This window comes from Anomaloglossus baeobatrachus, chromosome 1 (genome assembly GCF_048569485.1).
Source record: "Anomaloglossus baeobatrachus isolate aAnoBae1 chromosome 1, aAnoBae1.hap1, whole genome shotgun sequence".
Lineage (NCBI taxonomy): Eukaryota > Metazoa > Chordata > Amphibia > Anura > Aromobatidae > Anomaloglossus > Anomaloglossus baeobatrachus.
Genome location: NC_134353.1, coordinates 762,371,303 through 762,392,668, shown reverse-complemented (window position 1 = coordinate 762,392,668; position 21,366 = coordinate 762,371,303). Strand labels below are relative to the sequence as shown.

General features: G+C 49.0%; 1 protein-coding gene across 1 annotated transcript in view; it reads right to left on the bottom strand.

Moving 5' to 3' along the window:
* Positions 1-21,366, bottom strand: part of SUDS3 (SIN3A corepressor complex component SDS3) — a 133,633-nt gene that overhangs the window by 49,766 nt on the left and 62,501 nt on the right. The window contains exons 8-9 of the mRNA XM_075324268.1: positions 15,197-15,258; positions 6,890-6,911 (exon numbers count right to left, since the gene is read on the bottom strand). Coding sequence (XP_075180383.1) covers positions 6,890-6,911; positions 15,197-15,258 — 84 coding nt within the window. The remainder of the gene's footprint in view (positions 1-6,889; positions 6,912-15,196; positions 15,259-21,366) is intronic.

The window sequence follows — 21,366 nt, the reverse complement described above, 5'->3', positions numbered from 1 at the left end:
CTTGGTGCTCTGCTCAAGGAGTTTCTCCCTGGCCATTTGCATCGCCTATTTTTCCTTCCTTCCTACATTCTTGGTTGGAAAATAGTTGGTCGCTCAGCTCCCTTAAAGGACAAGTCTCAGCGCTATCTGTATTTTTTCAGAAACGCCTAGCCGACTTCCGCAGGTATGCACGTTCCTGCAGGGAGTTTGTCTTCTCATCACTCCGTACAAGCGGCCATTAGAGCTCTGGAGTCTGAACAAGGTTCTAATGACTCTCTTGAAGCCGCCTTTCGAGCTTTTGAAAGTTGTTTCCCTTTCCGTCTTTCACAGAAAGTGGCCTTTCTAGTAGCGGTCACGTCTCTTCAGAGAGTGTCCGAGCTAGCAGCGCTGTCATGCAAATCTCCATTCCTGGTCTTCACCAGGACAAGGGGGTTCGGCGTCCGATTCCGGACTTTCTCCCTAAGGTGGTATCCCATTTTCATCTCAATCAAGATATCACCTTACCTTCTTTGTGTCCTCATCCAGTCCACCAATTTGAAAAGGATTTGCATCTGTTGGATCTGGTGAGAGCACTCAGGATCTACATTCCCGCACGGCGCTCCTGTGCCGCCCGGATGCACTCTTTGTCCTTGTCGCTGGTCAGCGTAAGGGGTCGCAAGCTTCCAAATCCACCCTGACTCGGTGGATCAAGGAACCAATTCTTGAAACCTACCGTTCTGCTAGGCTCCCGGTTCCCTCAGGGCTGAATGCCCATTCTACCAGAGCCGTGGGTGAGTCCTGGGCATTACGGCACCAGGCTACGGCTCAGCAGGTGTGCCAGGCACCTACCTGGTCGAGTCTGCACACTTTTACCAAGCATTATCAGGTGCATACCTACGCTTCGGCAGACGCCAGCCTAGGTAGACAAGTCCTTCAGGCGGCGGTTGCCCACCTGTACGAAAGGGCTGTTTGACAGCCCTACCACGAGGTATTCTTTTACCCACCCAGGGACTGCTTTTGGACGTCCCAATTGTCTGGGTCTCCCAATGGAGCGACAAAGAAGAAGGGAATTTTGTATACTTACCGTAAATTCCTTTTCTTCTAGCTCCAATTGGGAGACCCAGCGCCCGCCCTGTTTTCTTAGGGTTTTTTTTTCGGTACACATGTTGTTCATGTGAATGGTTGCAGTTCTCCGATGTTTCTTCGGATTGAATTGGTCTTTAAACCAGTTATTGGCTTTCCTCCTTCTTGCTTTTGCACTAAACTGGTGAGCCAGTGATCCCACTGGGGGTGTATAGCCAGAAGGGGAGGGGCCTTACACTTTTGAGTGTAATACTTTGTGTGGCCTCCGGAGGCAATAGCTATACACCCAATTGTCTGGGTCTCCCAATTGGAGCTAGAAGAAAAGGAATTTACGGTAAGTATACAAAATTCCCTTCATTAGAAATAAAAAACACAAATTCCCTCATCACCAATTTAATCAGCCCCAAAATGCCCTCCTTGTCCGGCGTAATCCACGGACCTCCAGCGTCGCTTCCAGCTGTGCTGCATGCAGGTGACAGGAGCAGCAGAAGACACCGCCACTCCTGTCACCTCCATGCAGCAAATGAAGACAATAGCGCGTTCAGCTGAGCTGTCACTGAGGTTACCCGCTGTCACTGGATCCAGCGGTGGATCCAGCGGTGGATGCAGCGATGGCCGCGGGTAACCTCAGTGACAGCTCAGCTGATCGCGCTACTCACCGCCGCTCCGGTCAGCTCCACGCAGCAACTGAGGTGAGTAGCGTGATCAGCTGAGCTGTCACTGAGGTTACCCACGGCCACCGCTGGATCCAGTGACAGCGGGTAACCTCAGTGACAGCTCAGCCGATCGCGCGGCTGTCTTCATTAGCTGCGTGGAGCTGACAGGAGCGGCGGTGTCTTCTGCTGCTCCTGTCACCTGCATGCAGCTGAGCTGGAAGCGACGCTGGAGGTCCGTGGATTACGCCGGACATGGAGGACTTTTTGGGGCTGATTAAATTGGTGATGAGGGAATTTGTTTGTGTTTTTTATTTCTAATAAATGATTTTTTCAGGTGTGTGTGTTTATTTACTGTCACTTACAGATTAATCATGGAAGGTATCTCGGGGAGACGCCTGACATGATTAATCTAGGACTTATTGGCAGCTATGGGCTGCCAATAACTCCTTATTACCCCGATTTGCCAACGCACCAGGGCAAATCGGGAAGAGCCGGGTACAGTCCCAGAACTGTCGCATCTAATGTATGCGGCAATTCTGGGCGGCTGCTGACTGATATTGTTAGGCTGGGGGGCTCCCCATAACGTGGAGCTCCCCATCCTGAGAATACCAGCCTTCAGCCGTATTGCTTTATCTGGCTGGTATTAAATTTGGGGGGAACCGCACGCCGTTTTTTTAAATTATTTATTTATTTCTATACTCCATAGTGACACGCCCACCGGCTGCTGTGATTGGGTGCAGTGAGACACCTGTCACTCAGCGTGGGGGCGTGTCTCACTGCAACCAATCATAGGCACCTGTGGGCGGGGAAAGTAGGGAATACGAAATTGTTTAATGAGCTGCCGGCTTTTTCAAAATAGTAAAAGCCGCCGCAGCAGTGTGAATGCCGTGCAGCGCCGCGCCGGGGATCGGTGACAGACTGTGAGAGAGGGACAGAGAAGGTGACGGACCGACAGAGAGAGAATAGAGACTGAGAGGGAGAGACCGACTGACAGAGAATAGTGATTGACAGATATTGTGACACATCACTCGTTTCCAGTGTTTGACTAGCTAGGTCGTTCTGCAGGTCCGGATCGCTGTTGCGTCGTTGGCCAGGTTTGCCTGTTTGACAGCTCACCAGAGACTCACCAGAGACTTTGTAGCGATCCCGGCCAGGTTGGGATCGCTGGTGGGATCGCTGAAAGTCTCAGTGTGCAAAGGGGCCTTAAGATATACAATTAACATACATTTATACATTGCATTTTTGGTGCGGAAAAACGCAGTGTTCTACTGTACCAGCAAAGTGAGTGAGCTTTCTGAAGTCTCATGCACATGTTGCTTATCATTTCCTTGCAGATTTTAGTTTCATATCTGCAGCCTGTCAATTTGTTCAGCGGCTTTTTACCTACTCAAATGGATTGTAAAAAAAAAAAAAAAAAAATGCATGCATATACGCTGCAAAAATGCACATATTCACGCATTTTTACTGTCAGCACTCAAGTAATTTTTATGTTGCAAATACTGAACATGTCCATATATTGTTAAAGGGGTTTTCCACTACTATATTACTACTTATAAAAAAAAAAACACCATACACTCATCTCCTGTATCCACAATCTTCCAGCAGTGTTGATGCCGTGTCTTCAAACGAGTGACAATATTATGCCATATGAGTCCTGCAACCACCAATCAGCGGCTGCTATTGGGCTGCTGTCATCTCACTTTCTAGGTTTGTCTGAAGGGAGACCACAGCAGCTCTATAGCAGCTGCTGATTCGCTGCAGGGTTCACGTGGTATAATGAAGTCACGTGATCCTTAGGAGATCTGGTGCCATTTCAGAGATGCCAACACTGGGTCTCCAATGGCTTGAATGACACGGAAAGAGTATATGGCATTTTTATTTAACACTGAAAACAAAGTGGACTACCCCTTTGAATCAAATCTGCAACCAAATAAATATTAGAAATATGGACACCGTGCATAACAATTACAGTCTACTCTCTATAAAGACACATCTGCATGTTTTTCTCACTATCTGACATGAAATCAGAATAAACCTTTCCAGTTTTAGGTCAATTAGGAACCAAAATTATTTATATTTGCCAAATGCCACAAGAATGAGAGAGAGAATGTTATAAGGCATTTTTATTACTTTCTGCAAAGTCAAAACTTTACATACATTTCATTAGTATTTGGTACAATTGCCAATAAACTGTATGACTTGGGTGAAATGTTTTGGATATCCTTCCACAAATGTCTCACAATAGTTGGTAAAAATTTGTTCCCACTCCTCCTAACAGAACTGGTGTAAGTGAGCCATGTTTGTAGGTCGCCTTGCTCGCCTTTTCAGCTTTGCCCATAAATATTCAATAGGAGTGAGAACCGGGCTCTGTGATGGCCACTCCTAAAGGCTGACTTTGGTATTCTTAAGCCACTTTGTAACCAGTTTGGCAGTATGCCTCAGGTCACTGTCCATTTGGGAGACCCATTTCCGACCAATCTTTAAGTTCCTGGCTGATGTCTTGAGATGTTGCCTCAGTATTGCCACATAATCTTCTTTCCTCATGATATGCCATCTACTTTGTAAAGTGCACCAGTCCCTCCTGCAGAAAAACAACCCCACAACATCATACTGCTATCCCCATATTTCACAGTTGGGATGATGTTCTTAGGCTTCAAAGCTTCTCCCTTTTTCCTCTGAACGTAACGATGATCATTATGGCCAAACAGTTAAATTTTAGTTTTGTCAGACCACAGGATATGTCTCCAAAATTAAGGTCTTTGTTCCTGTGTGCATTACAAACATTAACCTGGCTTTTTTTTCATGTTTCTATTGGAGTTATGGCTTCTTCCTGGCAGAGTGGCCTTTCATGTTGCTACAGTACTCATTTCACTGTGGATAATGACACAATCTTTCCAGCTTCCACCAGCATCTTCAGAAAGTCTTTTGCCTTTGTTCTTGGGTTGATATGCACATGTCTGACCAAAGCACGCTCATCTCTGGTATATAGAAACCGTCTCCTTCCTGAGCGGTATTTATGGCTGGACATTCCTATCTTGTAGTACTTGCGTATAACTGCTTGTGCAGATGAACAAAGCACCTTGAGTTACGTGGAAATTGCACCCAAGGATGAATCAAACTTGTGCAGGTCCACAATACACTTCCTTAGATCTTTGCTGATTTCCTTTGACTTTCCCATGATGCTACACAAAGAAACAGTGTGTTTCAGGTGTGCATTAAAATGCATCCACGTGTCTCTAATTAACTCAGATGTTGCCAATAAACCTATCAGAAACTCTCCAAAGACATGACATCATCATATGGGCGTCCCCATATTGTTTAAAAGGAATAGCACTCTTAGTGTATGTAAACTTTTGACTTTGCAGAAAGTAATAAAAATGCCTTAAAACATTCTCTCTCCCTCATTCTGGCATTTGGCAAATATAAATAATTCTTCCCTGCAGATTTGTGGCATTTTTCGATGCAAAAAAAATCTACACCATGTCAATTATTGGACTGGATTTGCAGCGGGTTTTTTCACCCATTGACTTCAATGTTGTGATGAAAAAATGCTTCAAATCCGCAGGTGTGTTCACATAGGGAGTGATTGAGTGGTGCAGTTTTTGCAGCGTTTTTTAACACAAAACGTATGGCTAAAACAGGATGTGATATAATCAGGACAATGTAAAATTAAACAGAAAAACGGATATGACATCAAGCCTTTTTTATTTATTTGGTTTTTTGTTTTTTAAATTTAGGCCGGTTTCACACATCCGGCTTTTCGCTGGTTTGACGGATTCGGCGCATGCCAGTACAGTGTATACAGTACAATGGCAGTACCGCAACTTCTGGGTCACATGCTCCGGTCACATGACAGCATGTGACCAGCGCTTGTCGTGCTGCCATTGTACTGTATACACTGTACTGGCGTGTGCCGAATCCGGCAAACCGGCAAAAAGCTGCATGTGTAATACTAGCCTAACCGTCTTTTCTTTGTTGCATGCAAAAAAACGCACCCCCGAGAAACAATGCAAAAATGCACACACAAAAAAATAAAAAAATAAAAAAAACACGAAAACTGCATGCGGTTTTTTTAGTGCATTTTTTTGCCACAAGGTAAAGAAATTGTCTGCACCAAATCTGCAGCGTGGGCACATAGCCTTATTCTGGTTTCATGTCAGATAGTGAGAGAAACATGCATAAGTGTCTTTTTAGATATGTAATATAGTGTATGTAAACTTCTGGTTTCACCTGTAGCCATCTATCTAACTGGACACACGTGATGCGTGAATTTCATTTTATTAGGACAAAATGCTATCACAAAAAACATTTTACACTTTCCTTTTACACATATTACTCGCTTTCTAGCTGACATACCAGCTCCTGACACCTTTTCCCACTCAGATATAGTGCTTTATTTGGTTCATAAATTGGGAAGATTCATTAAAGGGTTCTTCCCATCTCCAAGATCCTATCCTAATATGCAGTTGGTGTAATAATAATAATATTGACAAATCCCTCCTTCCCCTCTGCAGCACCGGCCCTTCCGCTTCAGTGCTAGCCCGCCCCCCGCAGCTGTGGTCTGCTCGCACGATCGGATCACAGTCGCAATGACCCTTGCATGACTCGGCTGCCGCTGTGATGCCAGCGTGAGCCGAGTGTCATGCAAAAATCGCACATAACCCCGTGTGGTCCCGGCATTAGTTGTTCGTGGTCATAACCATGAACAGCTAGAGTCCTGCAATGCCCTAAACATGAAGCAAGTGACATAGCGAATCAGATTAACTATGCTACATTTTTAATTGGAGGCATTTGCTAATATAATTACACCCACGACATATTGGGATAGGATCTCGGAGATGGGAATACCCCTTTAAAAGTCTATACATCACACAACCCCTTCTGCAGCCTCCTTCAGGTACACTCCAGAACGTGTTCCAGTTTTTAATCTCAATCTCCAGTTCTATGCTCAAAGTCATCCCATTTCTAATGGAGACCGATACAAATCTTTTGCCTGGGACAATCTGAACATTTAATACTACATTTCCATTATTGTAGAAGCTGCAGAGATAAGGAGAAGCTCGCAGCAGACAATGTCCTTAATTGCGGGGTTCTCGGGAGCCAGATCAAATGCTGCATGTTTGCAAGGTATGTCAAAATAACTGTGCAAAGGAAAGAAAACAATCGACTACTACAACAAGGGGCAAACTTACCGGGCCTTTTAGGAGATTTTAACTGTCGAGAAAAAAAAAAACAAAAACAAAACACAAATACACAAAATTACATTTAGAATAAAAAACTAATTTGCATCCTTTGAGTTTTACAGAATTAATTTATACCACAAGTTTATCTTCAAATATAGATTATTAACATCTAGTTTATATAATGCAGGAACTTGCACGACCCTTCCTAATACAACTAGCAGAGAGTAACAGATTGAGCTTAAAAAGGGTTGTCCACCACTTCCATACATTTTCTTAATGTGTCCAGAGTGGGGAGAAAGAAATGCAATAATGTCACTCCTCCATACTTGGCGCAGTGTCCCCCATTAGTCTCTGCGGGACACAAAGAACTGAGTGCGTGGAGCATTTATATTTAAGAACACTATGACCTTCCCAGAATATGCGACTTTTCAGCAAATTTTCTGTACAAAAGCAATCATAAATATGTTGTACCTCATCCCGAAAGGTTAACCACGCTCCCTTTTCCAGTCATTTTTTACATTTGGGAGTAGGCACTAATAACTGGTACATGGTGTAAAACCTCTGATAACTGACTTGGCTTGGTGGTGTGACCGACGTGCCCACTACCTTCGTTGTTTCTCATCTCGGTTTCAGTATCTCTACCTCCCTACTCCTGAGAACGTGTCCCTCAACTCTTTTCTCCCCACTATGATCCCATTCTCTCTTATAGTTTATGTTAATGCACTCATTATTTGTACTTATGATGGTCCTTTATGTGGTTTGTTAATGAGGTTCTCTTTGAAAATCAACAAAAATTTATAAATTGAAACTCTGACTTAGGCTAAAGGCTACTTTACACGCTGCGATATCGGTCCAGATATCGCTAGCGTGGGTACCCGCCCCCATCTGTTGTGCGACACGGGCAAATCACTGCCCGTGCCGCACAACATCGCCCAGACCCGTCACACATACATACCTGCCCGGCGACGTCGCTGTGACCGGCGAACCGCCTCCTTTCTAAGGGGGCGGTCCGTGCGGCATCACAGCGACGTCACTGAGCGGCCGCCCAATAGAAGCGGAGGGGCGGAGATGAGTGGCCGGAACATCCCGCCCACCTCCTTCCTTCCTCATAGCGGCCGGGAGGCAGGTAAGGAGAGGTTCCTCGTTCCTGCGGCGTCACACATAGCGATGTGTGCTGCCGCAGGAGCGACGAACTACATCGTTACTGCTGCAGTAACGATAATCGAGAATGGACCCCCATGTCACCGATGAGCGATTTTGCACGTTTTTGCAACGATGCAAAATCGCTCACCGATGTCACACGCAGCAACATCGCTAATGCGGCCGGATGTGCGTCACAAATTCAGTGACCCCAACGACTCCGCATTAGCGATGTCGCAGCGTGTAAAGCCCCCTTAAGTTCACACTTCCGTTGTTTTGCATCAGTCACAATCTGTCGCCTAGAGGAATTACGGTATCCTGCAAAATATTTTGCAGGAATCCTGTTTTTCCCCATAGACTTCTATTAGTGACGGATTGCGACTGATGATGCTGCGTTGCATCCGCTGCGTCGCGGTCAGTCGTTTTTTAACTGACCGCCGGGCGTGAGCAACGCAGCATGTAAAGTTTTTTGAGCAGCGCGATCCGTAGGATTTTGCTGCGCATGCTCTCTCTGGCTCCCTGCCCCCGTAACCAGGATAAACATCGGGTAACCAAGCAATGCGCTTTGGTTAGTTACCCGATATTTACAGTGGTTACAGGTGCAGGGAGCCCGCGCTAAGCTGGTAACCAAGATAAGAAGGGAATTTTGTTACTTACCGTAAATTCCTTTTCTTCTAGCTCTTATTGGGAGACCCAGACGATTGGGGTATAGCTACTGCCCTCTGGAGGCCACACAAAGCACTACATTAAAAGTGCAAGGCCCCTCCCCCTCTGGCTATACCCCCCCGTGGTATCACGGGTTCTCCAGTTTTAGTGCCAAAGCAAGAAGGAGGAAGCCAATAACTGGTTTAAACAAATTAACTCCGAATAACATCGGAGAACTGAAAAACCGTTCAACATGAACAACATGTGTACCCGCAAACAACAAAAAAACATCCCGAAGGACAACAGGGCGGGTGCTGGGTCTCCCAATAAGAGCTAGAAGAAAAGGAATTTACGGTAAGTAACAAAATTTCCTTCTTCTTCAGCGCTCTATTGGGAGACCCAGACGATTGGGACGTCCAAAAGCTGTCCCTGGGTGGGTAAATAAATACCTCATGTTAGAGCTGCAAAACAGCCCTCCCCTACGGGGGTGTCACTGCCGCCTGCAGGACTCTTCTACCTAAGCTGGCATCCGCCGAAGCATAGGTAAGCACCTGATAATGCTTGGTGAAAGTGTGCAGACTGGACCAGGTAGCTGCCTGGCACACCTGTTGAGCCGAAGCCTGGTGACGTAATGCCCAGGACGCACCCACGGCTCTGGTTGAGTGGGCTTTTAGCCCTGAAGGAACCGGAAGCCCCGCAGAACGGTAGGCCTCTAGAATTGGTTCTTTGATCCATCGAGCCAGGGTGGCTTTAGAAGCCTGCAACCCCTTGCGCGGACCAGCGACAAGGACGAAAAGTGCATCGGCACGGCGTATGGGCGCCGTGCGGGAAATGTAGATTCTGAGTGCTCTCACCAGATCTAGCAAACGTAAGGCCTTTTCATACCGGTGAACCGGATGAGGGCAAAAAGAAGGCAAGGAAATATCCTGATTAAGATGAAAAGAGGATACGACCTTAGGGAGAAACTCCGGAATGGGGCGCAGCACAACCTTGTCCTGGTGGAACACCAGGAAGGGAGCCTTAGATGACAGAGCTGCCAGCTCAGACACTCGCCGAAGCGATGTGATTGCAACAAGAAACGCCACTTTCTGCGACAGCCGAGAAAAGGAAACCTCCTTCAGAGGCTCGAAGGGCGGCTTCTGGAGAGCAACTAGTACCCTGTTCAGATCCCATGGATCTAACGGTCGCTTGTACGGGGGCACAATATGACAGACCCCCTGCAGGAACGTGCGCACCTTAGGAAGACGTGCTAGACGCTTCTGAAAAAACACGGATAGTGCCGAAACTTGCCCTTTAAGGGAGCTGAGCGACAAGCCCTTTTCTAACCCCGATTGCAGGAAGGAAAGAAACTTGGGCAATGCAAATGGCCAGGGAGACACTCCCTGAGCAGAGCACCAGGACAAGAAAATCTTCCACGTTCTGTGGTAGATCTTAGCCGAATTCGACTTTCTAGCTTGTCTCATTGTGGCAACGACTCCTTGAGATAATCCAGCAGATGCTAGGATCCAGGACTCAATGGCCACACAGTCAGGTTCAGGGCCGCAGAATTCTGATGGAAAAACGGCCCTTGGGACAGTAAGTCTGGTCGGTCTGGCAGTGACCACGGTCGACCGATCGTGAGATGCCACAGATCCGGATACCACGACCTCCTCGGCCAGTCTGGAGCGACGAGTATGACGCGGCTGCACTCGGATCTGATCTTGCGTAGCACTCTGGGCAAGAGCGCCAGAGGCGGAAACACGTATGGGAGCTGAAACTGCGACCAATCTTGAACCAAGGCGTCTGCCGCCAGAGCTCTTTGATCGCGCGACCTCGCCATGAATGCCGGGACCTTGTTGTTGTGCCGGGATGCCATTAGGTCGACGTCCGGCACTCCCCAGCGGCGACAGATTTCCTGAAACACGTCCGGGTGGAGGGACCATTCCCCTGCGTCCATGCCCTGGCGACTGAGGAAGTCTGCTTCCCAGTTTTCTACGCCTGGGATGTGAACCGCGGATATGGTGGATGCTCTGTCCTCCACCCACATTAGAATGCGTCGGACTTCTTGGAAGGCTTGCCGACTGCGCGTCCCTCCTTGGTGGTTGATGTATGCCACCGCTGTGGAGTTGTCCGATTGGATTCGGATCTGCTTTCCTTCCAGCCACTGTTGGAAGGCCAGTAGAGCAAGATACACTGCTCTGATCTCCAGAACATTGATCTGAAGTGTGGACTCCTGCGGAGACCACGTCCCCTGAGCCCTGTGGTGGAGAAATACTGCTCCCCACCCTGACAGACTCGCATCTGTCGTGACTACTGCCCAGGATGGAGGCAGGAAGGATCTTCCCTGAGACAATGATGTGGGAAGGAGCCACCATTGTAGAGAGTCCTTGGCCGTCTGGGAAAGCGAGACTTTCCTGTCCAGGGACGTTGACTTCCCGTCCCATTGGCGGAGAATGTCCCATTGAAGTGGGCGCAGATGAAACTGCGCAAAGGGAACTGCTTCCATGGCTGCCACCATCTTCCCTAGGAAATGCATGAGGCGCCGCAAGGGATGCAACTGGCCCTGCAGGAGAGATTGCACCCCTGTCTGTAGTGACCGCTGCTTGTCCAGCGGAAGCTTCACTATCGCTGCTAGAGTATGAAACTCCATGCCAAGATACGTTAGTGACTGAGTCGGTGATAGGATCGACTTTGGAAAGTTGATGATCCATCCGAAAGACTGTAGAGTCTCCAGCGTAGCATTCAGGCTGAGTTGGCATGCCTCCTGAGAGGGAGCTTTGACCAATAAGTCGTCTAGGTAAGGGATCACCGAGTGTCCCTGAGAGTGCAAGACTGCTACCACCGCCGCCATGACCTTGGTGAAGACCCGTGGGGCTGTCGCCAGACCAAATGGAAGAGCTACGAACTGAAAATGGTCGTCTCCTATCACAAAACGTAGAAAACGTTGATGTTCTGTAGCAATTGGCACGTGGAGATAAGCATCTTTGATGTCTATTGAGGCAAGGAAGTCTCCTCTGGACATTGAGGCAATGACAGAGCGGAGGGTTTCCATCCGGAACCTCCTGGCGTGCACATGTTTGTTGAGCCGTTTTAGGTCCAGAACAGGACGGAACGAGCCGTCCTTTTTTGGAACCACAAAGAGATTGGAGTAAAACCCTTGCCCTTGTTCCTGAGGAGGGACTGGGATAACCACTCCTTCCGCTTTTAGGGAGTCCACCGCCTGCAGCAGAGCATCTGCTCGGTCTGGACGTGGGGAGGTTCTGAAGAACCGAGCTGGAGGACGAGAATTGAACTCGATTCTGTACCCGCGAGACAAAATGTCCGTCACCCACCGGTCTTTGACCTGTGACATCCAAATGCCGGAAAAGCGGGAGAGCCTGCCCCCGACCGGCGATGCGGAGGGGAGGGGCTGGAAGTCATGAGGTAGTCGCTTTGGAAGCGGTACCTCCATTTGCTTTCTTGGGGCGTGTGTGAGTCCGCCACGAATCTGAGTTTCTTTGCGTCCTCTGAGTCCCTTTGGACGAGGTAAATGGTGTCTTGCCCGAACCTCGAAAGGACTGAAACCTCTGCTGCCACTTTTTCTGCTGAGGTTTGGGTGTTCTGGGTTGTGGTAAAGAGGAGTCTTTACCCTTGGACTGCTTAATGATGTCAGCCAATGGCTCGCCAAACAGTCTCTCTCTAGACAAAGGCAAACTGGTTAAACATTTTTTGGAACCAGCATCTGCTTTCCAGTCCTTTAACCACAAGGCTCTGCGCAAAACTACCGAATTGGCGGATGCCATTGAGGTGCGACTGGTAGATTCTAGGACCGCATTGATAGCGTAAGACGCAAACGCAGACATCTGCGTGGTAAGGTGCGCCACTTGCGGCACTGCTGGATGCATGATAGCATCCACTTTTGCTAAGCCAGCTGAAATAGCCTGGAGTGCCCATACGGCTGCGAATGCCGGAGCAAACGACGCGCCTATAGCTTCATAGACAGATTTTAACCAAAGGTCCATCTGTCTGTCATTGGCATCTTTAAGTGAAGCGCCATCCTCCACTGCAACTATGGATCTAGCTGCAAGTTTGGAAATCGGGGGGTCTACCTTTGGACACTGTGTCCAGCGCTTGACCACCTCAGGGGGGAAAGGGAAACGCGTATCCTTAGATCGTTTAGAGAAACGCCTTTCTGGGTGAGCGTCGTGCTTCTGGATTGATTCTCTGAAGTCAGAGTGATCCAACAAAGCACTTAATTTACGCTTGGGATAAAGGAAACGAAACTTTTCCTGCTCCGCAGCCGCCTCTTCTGCTGAAGGGGCTGGGGGAGAAATATCCAACAGCCTATTGATGGCTGAGATAAGGTCGTCTACCATGGCATCCCCATCCGGGGTATCCAGGTTGAGAGGGGTTCCAGGAGTGGATTCCTGATCACTCTCATCAGACACATCACAGGGAGACTGATTGCGCTGAGACCCTGAGCAGTGTGATGACGTCGAGGGTCTTTCCCAGCGAGCTCGCTTAGGGTGGCTGGGGCCATCATCTGAGTCATAATCCTCGGCCTGTGAAGCCGGGGACCCCCCTGTGGGCTGGATACATTCCAAGTAAGGGGGACCTGAGGACATAGGCCTCGCCGTGCCCAGAGACTGAGCCCCATGCATAGATTGCAAGGTCTCAAGGATTTTTGCCATAGATACAGACATATTATCTGCAAAAACTGCAAAGTCCGTCCCTGTCACCGGGGCAGAACTTACAAGCGTCTCAGCCTGGGTCGCTACCTCTCCTGACTCCGGCTGGCGAAGCAGCACCGGGTCGGAGCATTGCACACAATGGGGATCATCAGAGCCTGCTGGTAGATTAGCCCCACATGCAGCACACGCAGTATACACAGCCCTTTTTGCCTTGGCCGCCTTGCGTTTTGAGGATGACATGTTGCTGCTTCCACAGAGCGATCTGGGATATGCAGCCAGAAGCGCACCTCACAGTGCAAGAAATACAATATCTATATATATGTAATCAGTACACTGACACACAGTGAGGCACTAGAGGGACCAGCACAGAAAAAACGCTTACCGCCCGCTTAAAAAGCGGGTGTGTGGTCGCCAGATAGCCCCCAGACCAGGTCTCCCAGAGCCTTGCGTCCTTCCTCCAGCCAGGCATGCATGTAATGGCTGCCGGCGTCTCTAGAGAGGAAGGGGGGCGGGCCCTGGGCGTTCCTGGCCAAGAGCGGGAAGCCTGCTTCCCTCTGTGCATAGTGTGAGGGCTGGAGCATGTAAATCAGGCTCCAGCCCTCGTCGCTGCTTGCGAACAGCGTCTCTCCCCTACCCTGAGTGACAGGGTGGGGGCGGGAACGAAACGGAGCTGCCGGCGTCCTAGGCCCAAAAAGCCGGGGACTAAAGTTATAACCGCCGCCGCCGTAAAAGCGCGGACGGCGGATCCCCGGCGCACCACAAGTCACAGCAGCGCCGCCCGGTCCAGAGGGGGTCGGCGCTGCGTTCCCATACACAAAACATCCCCCAGTAATCTGTAGGGACACTGGCTCCAACGTTGCGGTCCCCGGCGCACTACAACACCCAGCCAGCCCTGAGTGTGTCTGTGCCTGCCGGGGACACAGAGTACCTGTAAGATGCAGGGCCCTGTCCCTGATCGTACTCCTGCTCCGAATCCATCAGGTTCTAATGGGTCTGTGGATGGAGCCCGGCATCAGAGCTGAGAGGCCGGCAGGATCCCACTTCCACAGAGCCCTACCAGGGGATGTGGAAGGAAAACAGCATGTCAGGCTCCAGCCCTGTACCAGCAATAGGTACCTCAACCTTACAGCACCATCCAGGGGTGAGAAGGGAGCATGCTGGGGACACTATATGTGTCCTCTTTTCTTCCATCCGAAACAGTCAGCAGCTACTGCTGACTAAAATCTGTGGAGCTATGCATGGAATGTCTGACCTCCTTCGCACACAAAGCTAAAACTGGAGAACCCGTGATACCACGGGGGGGTATAGCCAGAGGGGGAGGGGCCTTGCACTTTTAATGTAGTGCTTTGTGTGGCCTCCAGAGGGCAGTAGCTATACCCCAATCGTCTGGGTCTCCCAATAGAGCGCTGAAGAAATATCGGGTAACCAAGCAAAAAGTGCTTTGCTTTTAGTTACCCGATATTTACCCTGGATACAGTGTGCAAGGAGGCCGACACTTCCCCGCACTCTCCCGCACTCTGCATGTGTACACTCAGTCACACACACACACACACACACACACACACACACTCTCACTCACCTGTCCCCAGCCATGCAGACCGCGGCACTGACTACCTCAGCTCCGCCCCCCGAACTCCGCCCCCCGCACTCAACGGAGTTTTCTTTGTCATCTGTTGTCATCCGTTGTACAACGCATCAGTCACATGCGTCAAGCAACGCATGTGACTGATGCAAAACAACGGAAATGTGAACTTAGCCTTAGGCATTTTCAGAAATGAAGGGTCGCATTTGTCACAAAATCTTTTTGGTGCAACCGCAATAATAAATTACAAGCACTGTTTGCTAAGTTGTACTCATTGAATGACAGTGAGGTTTGCTATACCTTATTTAGTGTCCGTAAGTCCTCCATGATTTGTTCATCTGTGAGAAGATAATTTAGCTGGGGTGCAAGTGTTAAGGAAAAATAGGAAGAAAACTTCAAATCACCACGGATTAAACAAAAAAAAAAAAAAAGGCAAAAATGAGAGCACAATTGTAAAAATGAGATCTGTATTACAAAACTGAATACAGAGGATTCTATGTAAGGTCTATAAAACCTTGGAATATTCGCCTCTGTTCACATGTCCAGCCATCATCTATTTGTAATGGATCAAGTATTAAAAACCAGTTATGAACACAGAAAAATTAAGATGCAAACTAGAAGCCAAAATGGAAATAACTACTGGACACGTGAGCCTTCGGGTGTCAGATAAATGAATGAGCCCCAATGCCTCGTCTCCCGTTACATTAGTCGTACATTATATTTTAAGGGGCTATTCATGACAGGTTTTATTTTATTTTTTTTTGCACATACAAAGACATTTTTTTTTGTTCCCTTTTTCCCATTGAAGTTAATGGTTCAATGGAGAGTACAGGCAGCACAATGCTATCTGAGACAAATCCTTGTGTTTGCTAGGAGGAGCCCACAACAAATCTGATGACACACAAATGGTATAAACTGGCTGTCAAACACCTTATTGTAATGGGGATTTCTGGGCTTGGGACAAAAGTCTATGTGACTGCAGACTGCTGGATCGTGAACAGCATGTGGTGCACACTGTCACGATTCACCTCCTGGGGGCAAGCTGTCACATGACTGCACATATTACTAAAAAGTGGGGAGACAAAAGGGCGCAATAGGGTCTTACCCGATATAACAAGTGGTGATAGGAAAGGAACAGTAACACTCACCTGATGGGGTTGTGCCAGTCACAACTCCTTCAAAAGCATGTGAGTGTCCGTGTGGTCCAAGCAGCGGCCCCGTATAACAATATAGAATGTAAAATATATAGAGGGAACCACGGGTATATGCCGCGCTTAAAAACCACTGAGGTGGAAATATTGTGAAAATTTCGCTTTTATTTACAGCATTCCTACGCGTTTCAGAGACAGAGACCGTCTCCTTCTTCAGGGAAAAAAGAAATCATCGATTGATGATTTCTTTTTTCCCTGAAGAAGGAGACTGTCTCTGTCTCTGAAACGCGTAGGAATGCTGTAAATAAAAGAGAAATTTTCACAATATTTCCACCTCAGTGGTTTTTAAGCGCGGCATATACCCGTGGTTCCCTCTATATATTTTACATTCTATGACTGCACATATGCAATTTGCATTCACATGCCAAAAAGTCTTATCCAGCTTCTCTTAATTTGCTTCTGTTGAGAGACACTGAACACGTTTAGTCAGCATGTGATTGAAAGTACACCCATTTGTCACGGTGTGTGTATGGTTATAGAAAGGAACTGGGGCTCCTAGACTGGCCCTCAGGCTAGGGAGGGCTCTGGTTATCAGTGATCTCAGAGATACCCCTGAAGGTGGAGATGCCAGAGCCGCCTTCCTGGCCCTGTTCCTGTGATAAAACCAACAGAGATAGAGTTTTGGTTTCTCACTCACGCAAAGGTATATGACAATAAGAGGTTATGGGGGGGAAAAAATATGAGCAGGGAGGAAACAGCAAGACAATGAGAGAATTCCACAACAACTCCAAGAACCACGCAATATAATCACTAGCAGTTCTAGGACCCACCATCAGACAGTAGTAAGCTATAGTTGGCATGGGAAGATACATTCCACCATCTTAAAAAGGCGGAGAGTGAAAGATTTCCATTAACATGTGATCCTAGAGGTAACCAGCAGGCTAGCAGAGATTAACTCTTGCTGGTCTGACCATTAATGAGCTAACAGCTGATCGACGCCGGACCCAGTCTGTGTATCTCAGAAGCCCCAGAGAAACTATAGTGTGGAGTGTTAGAATCTGTGGTGTGAACAGCATCTGATGTCGCCATGACACTCAGCAAGTTTTGAATAAAACTCCATGTTACAACATTGCATATATGCGGTCATATGACTGAAACCCTCACCGGGAACGGTGACAGCATGCGCCACATGCAGTCACGATTCGGCAGCCTGCAATCACCACTCATTTAAAACTAGAAATACAAGGAAAAATTAATTCTCCTACTGGAGAGCCTGTATAGAAATTAAATTGGATCAGCTGCCAAAGTTGATCATAGACATGACACCTGTATCTGCAGATAATTATTGGCAGATATGTCAAAACCTGCTGACATCTGGGGTGGACATAAGATTAAAGGAAACTTGTACGTAGGTCGTCCCTATATAAACTAAATCCACCCTGTTCATAACAGCCTAAATCTCTTGCAATCGATCTGAGAAAATAAATGTTATAATCCTCCGGATGATGGGACTGTAAACAGCACCTCCTCTGTCTCTGCAATCTCAGTCTGTCTGCCAAACCTCGCCCTGCACAGCAGAGAACAGGAGCGGCTCAGGCGCAACAGACTATGGATGATAGCAGCAATATCAATCAAGACAGGAGGAAACTGACTAGGGAACAGCAGAGGAGGCACACCAGCAACACCCATTGAACTGGACTAACATACCGCGTGTGAGAATAAAAGATTTCCTTAAATATGTGGAGGAGTTTAGCGGTTAGAAACAGGGTTGGTGGAGTGCTGCTTAAAGGGAACCTGTCAGGTGCAGTATGCACACAGGACCACGAGCAGTTCTGGGTGTATATTGATAATCCCTGCCTAACCGTCCCTGTATACACTAGCATAGATAAAGAGATAAAGAGATCTTTAGAAAGAAGGGAATTTTGTTTACTTACCGTAAATTCCTTTTCTTCTAGCTCCTATTGGGAGACCCAGACAATTGGGTGTATAGCTTCTGCCTCCGGAGGCCACACAAAGTATTACACTTTAAAAAGTGTAACCCCTCCCCTCTGCCTATACACTCTCCCGTGGATCACGGGCTCCTCAGTTTTGGTGCAAAAGCAGGAAGGAGAAGACTTATGAATTGGTATAGGGTAAATTCAATCCGAAGGATGTTCGGAGAACTGAAGACCATGAACCAAAAGAACAATTCAACATGAACAACATGTGTACACAAAAGAACAACCAGCCCGAAGGGAACAGGGGCGGGTGCTGGGTCTCCCAATAGGAGCTAGAAGAAAAGGAATTTACGGTAAGTAAACAAAATTCCCTTCTTCTTTGTCGCTCCATTGGGAGACCCAGACAATTGGGACGTCCAAAAGCAGTCCCTGGGTGGGTAAAAGAATACCTCAATAACAAGAGCCGAAACGGCCCTCCTCTTAGAGGTGGGCAACCGCCGCCTGAAGGACTCGCCTACCTAGACTGGCGTCTGCCGAAGCATAGGTATGCACTTGATAGTGTTTCGTGAAAGTGTGCAGACTAGACCACGTCGCTGCCTGACACACCTGCTGAGCCGTAGCCCGGTGCCGCAATGCCCAGGATGCACCCACGGCTCTGGTAGAATGGGCTTTCAGCCCTGAAGGAAGCGGAAGCCCAGAAGAACGGTAGGCTTCGAGAATCGGTTCCTTGATCCACCGAGCCAAGGTTGACTTGGAAGCCTGCGAACCCTTACGCTGGCCAGTGACAAGGACAAAGAGCGCATCTGAACGACGCAGGGGCGCCGTGCGAGACACGTAGAGCCGGAGTGCTCTCACCAGATCCAAAGAGTGCAAATCCTTTTCACATTGGTGAATTGGATTAGGGCAAAATGAAGGTAAGGAGATATCCTGATTGAGATGAAAAGTAGATACCACCTTAGGGAGAAATTCCGGAACCGGACGCAGAACCACCTTATCCTGGTGAAACACCAGGAAGGGGGCTTTGCATGATAGCGCTGCAAGCTCAGACACTCTCCGGAGTGATGTAATTGCCACTAGAAAGGCCACCTTTTGCGAAAGACGTGATAAAGAGACATCCCGCAGCGGCTCAAAAGGTGGTTTCTGAAGAGCCGTTAGCACCCTGTTAAGATCCCAGGGCTCCAGCGGACGCTTGTAAGGTGGGACTATGTGGCAAACTCCCTGCAGAAACGTGCGGACCTGCGGAACCCTGGCTAGACGCTTTTGAAAAAATACGGAGAGCGCCGATACTTGGCCCTTGAGAGAGCCGAGTGACAAACCCTTGTCCATTCCGGATTGGAGGAATGAAAGAAAAGTGGGTAAGGCAAACGGCCATGGAGAGAAACCGTTATCAGAGCACCAGGATAAGAAGATTTGCCAAGACCTGTAATAGACATCCTGCAATGACATCCTGAGATAACCCTGAAGACGCTAGGAGCCAGGACTCAATGGCCACACAGTCAGGTTGAGGGCCACAGAATTCAGATGGAAAAATGGCCCTTGTGACAGCAAGTCTGGGCGGTCTGGAAGCGCCCACGGCTGACCCACCGTGAGATGCCACAGATCCGGGTACCACGCCCGCCTCGGCCAGTCTGGAGCGACGAGAATGGCGCGACGGCAGTCGGACCTGATCTTGCGTAACACTCTGGGCAGCATCGCCAGAGGAGGGAACACATAAGGCAGTCGGAACTGCGACCAGTCCTGAACTAACGCGTCCGCCGCCAGAGCTCTGTGATCCTGAGACCGTTCCATGAATGCCGGGACTTTGTTGTTGTGCCGTGACGCCATGAGATCGACGTCCGGCGTTCCCCAGCGGCGACAGATCTCTCGAAACACTTCTGGGTGCAGAGACCATTCCCCCGCATCCATGCCCTGACGACTGAGAAAATCTGCTTCCCAGTTTTCTACGCCCGGGATGTGAACTGCGGAGATGGTGGAGGCTGTGGCTTCCACCCACTGCAGAATCCGTCGGACTTCCTGGAAGGCTTGATGACTGCGAGTGCCGCCTTGGTGGTTGATGTATGCGACGGCAGTGGCGTTGTCCGACTGGATACGGATCTGCCTGCCCTCCAGCCACCGCTGAAAAGCCAATAGGGCTAGATACACTGCCCTTATTTCCAGAACATTGATCTGAAGGGAAGACTCTAATCGGAGTCCAGGTTCCCTGAGCCCTGTGGTGGAGAAAAACCGCTCCCCACCCTGACAGGCTCGCGTCCGTGGTCACCACAGCCCAGGTTGGGGGTAGGAAGGATTTTCCCTGCGATAGAGAATTGGGAAGGAGCCACCACTGAAGTGACGTCTTGGTTGCAAGGGAAAGAGAGACGTTCCTGTCGAGGGAAGCCGACCTCTTGTCCCATTTGCAGAGAATGTCCCACGACGGATGCCATGACTTTGGTGAAAACCCGTGGGGCTGTCGCCAGGCCGAAAGGCAATGCCACGAACTGAAGGTGTTCGTCCCTGATGGCGAAACGCAAGAAGCGTTGATGTTCGGGTGCGATCGGCACGTGGAGATAAGCATCTTTGATGTCGATCGATGCTAGGAAGTCTCCTTGTGACATCGAGGCGATGACCGAGCGGAGAGATTCCATCCGAAACAGTCTGGTTCTCACGTGTCTGTTGAGCAGTTTGAGGTCCAGAACGGGTCGGAATGAGCCGTCCTTTTTTGGCACCACGAACAAGTTGGAGTAAAAGCCGCGACCACGTTCCTGAAGGGGAACGGGGGTCACAACTCCTTCTGTCTTCAGAGCGTCCACCGCCTGAAAAAGTGCGTCGGCCTGAGCGGGGGGCGGAGAGGTTCTGAAGAAACGAGCCGCAGGACGGGAGCTGAACTCTATCCTGTAACCGTGAGACAGAATGTCTCTCACCCATCGGTCTTGAACATGTGGCCACCAGGCGTCGCCAAAGCGGGAGAGCCTGCCACCGACCGAGGATGCGGTTAGGGGATGCCGAGAGTCATGAGGAGGCCGCCTTGGAGGCAGTGCCTCCTGCGGCCTTTTGGGGGCGTGACTTGGACCGCCACGCATAGGAGTCCCTCTGGCCTTTCTCCTGCCTGCTGGATGAAGAGGATTGGGGCTTGGCGGAGGGACGAAAGGACCGAAACCTCGATTGTATTTTCCGTTGTTGAGGTCTCTTAGGTCTGGACTGGGGTAAAGATGAGTCCTTTCACTTGGATTCCTTAATAATCTCATCCAGTCGTTCGCCAAACAAGCGTTCGCCAGCAAATGGCAAACCTGTTAAGAACCTCTTGGAGGCCGAGTCTGCCTTCCATTCGCGCAGCCACATGGCCCTGCGGACTGCCACAGAGTTAGCGGATGCCACAGCTGTATGGCTAGCCGAGTCTAGGACT